This window comes from Ceratosolen solmsi, unplaced genomic scaffold (assembly GCF_000503995.2).
Source record: "Ceratosolen solmsi marchali unplaced genomic scaffold, CerSol_1.0 scaffold2, whole genome shotgun sequence".
NCBI classification, from domain to species: domain Eukaryota; kingdom Metazoa; phylum Arthropoda; class Insecta; order Hymenoptera; family Agaonidae; genus Ceratosolen; species Ceratosolen solmsi.
Window position 1 is genome coordinate 6,543,173 of NW_011948422.1, and position 6,707 is coordinate 6,549,879.

Genomic DNA, 6,707 nt, shown 5'->3' on the forward strand with positions numbered 1-6,707 from the left:
CTAAAGCTTTGACATAAGATTGACACGGTTTGCACGTAATCTTTTAACAATAGCCATTTACTTTTATAATACTGTAATTGATAAGCGATAGAGCGTTCAAAAATATAAGAGGATGTGGATAAAAATTTCCCAAGAAAACGTTGTACAGGCAACAACGATCGAATGTCCCATAGATTTTTCGGCGAATCGCACGACTCTCACAGCAGTCTAAAGTAAATTACATTGAAGCGACATTATTATTGCGGATATTATTATCGCGGTATTTCGTTGAGCTCTGTCCATGAAAATGGCAGGCTACGACGAAGAGCCAAGGCTGCCAGGAATCGAAGCCGCCGAATACGAAATGTAAATTGTCGTTTTGCTTGCAGTTCCTTCTGATCTACCGGAAAGCCCGAGCCGGTGAACTCGAACAAGATTCCGGATTAGGCCAGCTGGCGCGTCTCACCGAAGTCGACGTGGACGAAGTTGGCGTCACCGGCGCGAAAAACTTCTTCGAAGCCAAGGTAAGACATATTAAGACATACTTCTTTATACGTTCGCTTCTGCGAATTTCAGTGCTTGCTTTATCTCAAGTTTTGATCTTATTGCTCCGTCACTTTTTCACGACCAATTAAACGTAATAGTACGAATTTATTTCTCCTACGTGTATGCGCAATGTTCTCCTAACTCCGGATATCGTTGTATTAAAAGGTGATAACACGTGAATACATGTACGGGAGCAGAAGCTCGACACGAGCGGAATAGGAGTTACAAAACATCGGAAACTAACGCTTTATACCTCACGCAATATTGATACTTTTGGGCTTCCAATAGCGGCCTCGCCCCTCCCCGATCGCGATAAGGCATGAAAAAAAAAAAAAAAAAAAAAAATGTTACTAGAAAATCAATTTGCCGATAATTACGCGGTTTGTCGATTCTCAATGGGAAATAAATATTAAAATGCCAATTTTACAGTAGTTTATTGTTTGTCCTTATTATCTTGTTATCCAAGGATAGTGTAGATAATTTGTTAAACCAGTCGGGAATGCGCTTTCCCGTCTTTATCCTGGCAAACAAAACAGAACAAAACCGAACAAAATAAAACAAAACAAGACGAAGATGAGGAGAAGGACGAAGGAGAAAAACAGAAAACGCATACTTATGGATTCCCGTGGCGGGATATATTGCTAATCCTCGAGCTTGAAAAAGAATGCGGACGGAATCTCGCGTAGGCAGGCGCATCTCATGCTTCCTTGGCGAGGTGAAAAACAGTGCGCCCGCGCGCGATCAAGTTTTTCCTCTCGTTGCTCGTTGGCCGAGGATGAGACATCGGGCGATGTTTGGCGATGTCTTGGCCTGTGCTGTCCAAGGGTGCTAAATGTGCCACGAAGCCTCTTTATTGCCACTTTGTAACTCTCTTCCTTTGCTTGCAGATCGAGCAGCTGAGAAAATCGAGCAAATTCGAGGACGAGATACGAATGGAGCAGGAGGAGAGAAAGCGCGAGGAAGAGGAGCGCGCGGCAAGGCGCGAGCAGTTCCGCCAGAGGGCCGCTATTTTTGGTAAGAACTGAGAACCAACCGGGACGATGTCTCACCGCCTCCCCCGGCCGCGCGTTCCCTGGCTTGGCGAAGAATGGAGAGGCTCCCGCGCCGCGGACCAGGACTTACTCGTTGTCCAAGCTGTCCTTTCCAAAAGAGTGTTCGCGTTGGTGGCCTGGTGGCAAAGGTAGCGATGATGCATTATCAAGGAACCCGAGCCTCGTTCGAGTTCGATTAGCTCGCTTATTCTACCGGCGACTTGCTTCTCCTCTTCCCGCCCCTCCAGCCGCTCTGCCCATCCACCTCCCACCTCTTATTATCATTTGGCGGTAACGATGAAGAGGGTGGGTGTGTGCGTGTGTGCGTGTGTGTGTGTGTGTGTGTGTGTGTGTGAGGGGGGGGGGGATGCATAGCAAGGTCTTATGTACAATGTCATGTAAGCAAAATACTTTATAACGAGCGACAACACTTTTATTTTATTATCGATTTGTAAAATCGCGGAGCCTGGAGTTGTGCGCGACGAGCATGTATATTAATAGCTTTGGGAAGCAGGGATTCATTTATAGATTTCAAAAAAGTCAATTTACATCCCATTTCGTCTGCAAATAAGCTTTGTTCTGCGAATACCTTACGGATCTGTGCAAATACTTAATGCTCTCGTAAGACAGCCTGTATTATCGGTAAAACTGCGATGATTATATGGAGGGAAATAAGCTGCGCTTCATTATGCTGTGTAAAATAACGGAGAGGTGTGTTCAAGGGATGGATCCTGGCGATTTTGTCGCTCCTCGTAACCGTAGCTTTTATTAACTTCGGTCGGTTTAAGTGGCTTTGCCATAGATGGTTGTTTGGATCCTTTATTGTATTCGAGGAACGGCCGCTCTTGATTACATCGGCTATTACTAAGAGCACTGTGATAATTCTCCGTTCCCATCAATTTGGTATAACGATGTTAAAAAAATATATGTTCAAATGTCAATTTCAAATCGTAAAATCAATCGATTATTTTCCTAAATATTAATGTTGAAACGAAAACGTGTCTGTTCTTACTGTATAAGCCATTGCATATGTATAGCTATTTGTTGTTGCTCGTACATTTTTTTTTCTTCAATTTTTATTACTTCTTTAGTGTTAATGTTTAATGATTTAAAAAAAAAAAAAAAAAAATAAATAAATAATAAAAAAATAAATAAGTAAAAAGAAGAAGAAGAATTAGATGAAGAAAGAACAGAAAAGAAATACATTACACTGTGCAATAATATATCTAACTCGATCAGAATCATGTGAAACTATTATTATATTGCCAAGGCAATTTTCCTAGTAATACATGCTTTTTACAGTCTCTCGATCTCAGTTTTATTATTATTAATTTGAATTTTACCAGAAAAAATCATTCATACGTAAATTATGCGTGAATAGCATACATATTATTCATTAATTGGTGTACACGAGTCATGATCTTAAACGACACGTAAAATTAAATTACATATTGTTTTGATGTAATCGCTACGTGTGTTCGTGCATCCATTTGAATGTGTACATAAATTCATTATATACTTTCACTAGTATGCGATTTATGCGTAATTTAGTTTTGCTGCATTTTGATTTTTTATCGATGTTTCATAATATAAGGCGAAATGAAATCGTAGCGTAAGCAGCGACAAAAAGACATATATTTATATTCTGTACATTTTCTTTTGCTATTCAAGACGAGAGAAGGATTTTTAAATGAAAATTCATATCCATTGCGTTCTACATTTTAAAAATGAAGTTAATAAAAACAATTAATATTATACAAAGCAATCCATTCACACAATGTCTGACGCACACCATAATTGTATATCCCCGAGCCTCTGCGCACCTAATTTTAGTCGTTTTTTTTTTTTTTTTTTTAATATTTAGGTTTATTTCCATTTATTTTTTATCGGTTAGGTAAAAAAAATAATGATTTTGAAGGCTCCATAAGAAGAAGATTGTATATAAGTAGATTATATTAGCAAGCGTTACTGTCATATCTGTATGTAGATTTTAATGAGTTTCGTAGATTCGTTGTTAAATTAATAATTAATAATAATTAATTTTAAATTATATGTCTACTACTCATTGCAAACCTGTATCTATTATTGTAATAAATAAAGTTCCAAAAAAATATAACTTTCATGGTGAATTTCATTTATTTGAGAGTGAAAGTTTTATACTTAATAAGCTTCGTTTAGTATCGTAAAAATGTGTATCAACTTGTTTATTCAAATTTTCTCCTTAATATTTGTATTAATTTCTTTTCTTTTGTTAATGGTATATAAATTATGCAAATTTGATAAATATTCTTACCTGCTTTGTATCTACTACAATTTTATTTCATAATATACCAGTAAATCAAACAATATATTTAATATAAAATAATGTATTCATTATCTTTATTAAACAATAATGGATATAATTTTTATTATATGATGAATAAAACTATTGTAGAGTTACGATAAGCATATTAAAAAATCGTTACATACATTTTAGATTATTTTTTAATAAAAGTATAAATGTTCGATTAATGTCTAGAAACTTGACAATAAATGTCTTAATTTGTATATGTGCACGTATATACAATATAATATTAAAATGTATATTCATAAATATTTATATACTTTACCTTTAAGCAGTCTGAATAATCCCTTTTGTGCAATTAATTTATCAAATTTTGGGTTGTATGCAAATCAGTATATGAAATGTTTGTAAATTTAAGTATAAAATAAAACAATTAAATTACTAAATTGTAATGAACATACTAAATTATGCATTTATGAAAGTTTCACAGTGCATAACTAAAGTAAATTTGATTGCAAATGTCGAGATTAAAAGTTTATTTATTCTACTACGCTTCTTTCGTAATGTGGAATAAATTATGTACCTAAATCCTAAAATAATTTGCAGTACGCGATAGTTTATTGGATTGAATTATTAAAAACAGAAACAAACTGTATATTTTATAATAGTAAACTCGTAAAATGAATGCTTTGGTAACTAAAATAATTTTAACATAATTCTATTAAAATTGAAAATTTATTATTACCGATGACATTTTAAACTTACGTTACCGAAGTAATTAAGTCAAATGTTTATTAAAAGCGAAAAATTTTATTACTCTACATCATTATTGAAAATTTTCTTGTAACGATAAGCATTATTTATAACATTTGAATCACAAAGTTTCCTTTTTTAAAAATATACAAAAAAAACGTAAAACACGTTTAAAATTATTGTTGAAAACGCGAGTGCATATTTATTATTAAATTCTATATAATTTAAAACTTAAAGTGTTACTCCCTTCGATTTTTCATAAAATATACATTCCATATACACTGAATTAAAATATAAAGTGCAATTTAAAAAAATTAATAAAAATTGTAAAAATCATTTATAATATGCAGGAAAGATGGTGCAATAAAATAGGCTCCTTTTATACTTTTAGGTTTAGGATATACGTATAATTAATTGATATGGAATTTGGAAGAATGTTAACGTTTTTTTTTTTTTTTGAAGAAATTTTAACTTAATTTTTTGTTTTTTGTTTTTTTTTAGTTTTAAATTTTATAAGATGTTATTTTTTATGGATAAACAATTTCTGCAATTATGTTGATAATAAAAATAATTTTCAAGCTTAAGTAATTCTTAACCCTCTTTCCATTGAATATTTATGCAAATTGGTAAAGATAATCCAATTTATTTTACATGATTATTTATTTAAATTATTTATCAAATTTCAAAATGTGAATATTTTAAAAACGATTTTTCTAAATTTTTCTAAGAATTTTCTTTCAAATAATTTTAATAAATGACTTGGCTTCTCCAACGATTAAGTACAGAATCTGGCAAACCGTTGAAAATGGTAAAAGTAAATTGCAGACTTGGCTAATATAAAACAAGAATGCAATTTATCGACGGTATTTAATAAGGAGCTAGTCGTTAATAGTAATAATAATGATTATAATAGTTTGTTAATTGTACAAATTTTAGTTAAATAAGGCTAGGTAAGCTTCTTGGCTTTCTGATATAGTGTGTCTACAACTTTTCCCATACTGTGCACTGTTTCTAATGCTATTTCATAGGTCTTGTCTCTTGGTGTATCTTCAAAGACTATCAAAACTCCTTCACCTTGATCAAGGACACCACGCAGTTTCTTGTCCAATATCATTTGCGATAATTTTTTCTCTACTTGCGAGATGGATAGAGAAATACAGGATGCTATGTGACCCACCTATTTAAGCAAAATTTTATCTTTCATAGACGCATACTTTACATACTTTTTTTACTTATTCATAGCAAACACATTTAATATCATATGCATACGCAAATGTAGCATTATTCTGGTTTTTATTTACCTGTACTCGCGAATAAGGTTCAACTATTCGACAAAGATTTTGTTCCAACATTGTATCATATAATGAATCGAGATGGGCGCGCACAATAACATCCTCTTTAAGTTCCTGACGGTATTGTTTGACAGCTGCTTCGAAATCAGCAAGAGATCGACGATGACTCGCTTCGGCTACGGCTTTCATTGCATCTAAATCACGTCCAGCGTATTTCACCGCTAATTTACCTGACATGATGGTTTGGACATCTTCAGGTGCACGGAGCATAATTTTTGAGAGTAGCATGTATTTCAGTGCTGTAAGGGCCTTGGGACTTTCAACGCTATCATAGCTGAAGTAAAAATAATTAATTAACTAATGTCGTTAAAAATTTCAATAGCACCACTTATTAAATAATTCACTGTCTGCTTTTTAAACGAAAGCATTATTAAAATATAAAAATAAAAGCACACAAATATAAATAAAATCAATGATTTATACCCTTCAAAAGCTTCATAAAAATATGAGTAGGCAGTCTTAAAGTCTCGTTCATCAGCAGCATGAAGGATTCCAGACATCAAGTCTAATGCAGCTTGCATTTTAGGAGGACAGTAAATGGCATTCGCAGTGGTTCGAGCGCTTGTTAGCGCAGCTCGAGCCTTGGCAAGATTACTCAATGCATGATAAGTTTTGCTCTCGAGTAGCTGTACTTCGACTAATAATTGTTTGTCATCTAATTTTTTGAGCTCTCTTAAAAGTGCAGAACCAAGTTGAAGAGCTTCCGCAAACATACCAGTATCGAAGTACAACGCAATTAGTCTTGCTTCCAGACTCTGTCGC

General features: G+C 33.7%; 2 protein-coding genes across 3 annotated transcripts in view; one reads left to right on the forward strand and one right to left on the reverse strand.

Moving 5' to 3' along the window:
* Swip-1 (EF-hand domain-containing protein D2 homolog Swip-1) overlaps window positions 1-1,582 on the forward strand; it is a 28,967-nt gene extending 27,385 nt beyond the window's left edge. The window contains exons 3-4 of the mRNA XM_011499254.1: window positions 369-503; window positions 1,413-1,582. Of these exons, the coding sequence (XP_011497556.1) occupies window positions 369-503; window positions 1,413-1,550 (273 nt within the window). The 3' untranslated portion in view covers window positions 1,551-1,582. The remainder of the gene's footprint in view (window positions 1-368; window positions 504-1,412) is intronic.
* A 3,741-nt stretch (window positions 1,583-5,323) lies between these two features.
* Rpn6 (regulatory particle non-ATPase 6) overlaps window positions 5,324-6,707 on the reverse strand; it is a 2,632-nt gene continuing 1,248 nt past the window's right edge. For both annotated transcript variants that reach the window (XM_011499255.1, XM_011499256.1), the window contains exons 3-5: window positions 6,369-6,707; window positions 5,895-6,219; window positions 5,324-5,770 (exon numbers count right to left, since the gene is read on the reverse strand). The exon at window positions 6,369-6,707 is cut by the window's right edge and continues 62 nt beyond it. In XM_011499255.1, coding sequence (XP_011497557.1) covers window positions 5,540-5,770; window positions 5,895-6,219; window positions 6,369-6,707 — 895 coding nt within the window. In that variant the 3' untranslated portion in view covers window positions 5,324-5,539. The remainder of the gene's footprint in view (window positions 5,771-5,894; window positions 6,220-6,368) is intronic.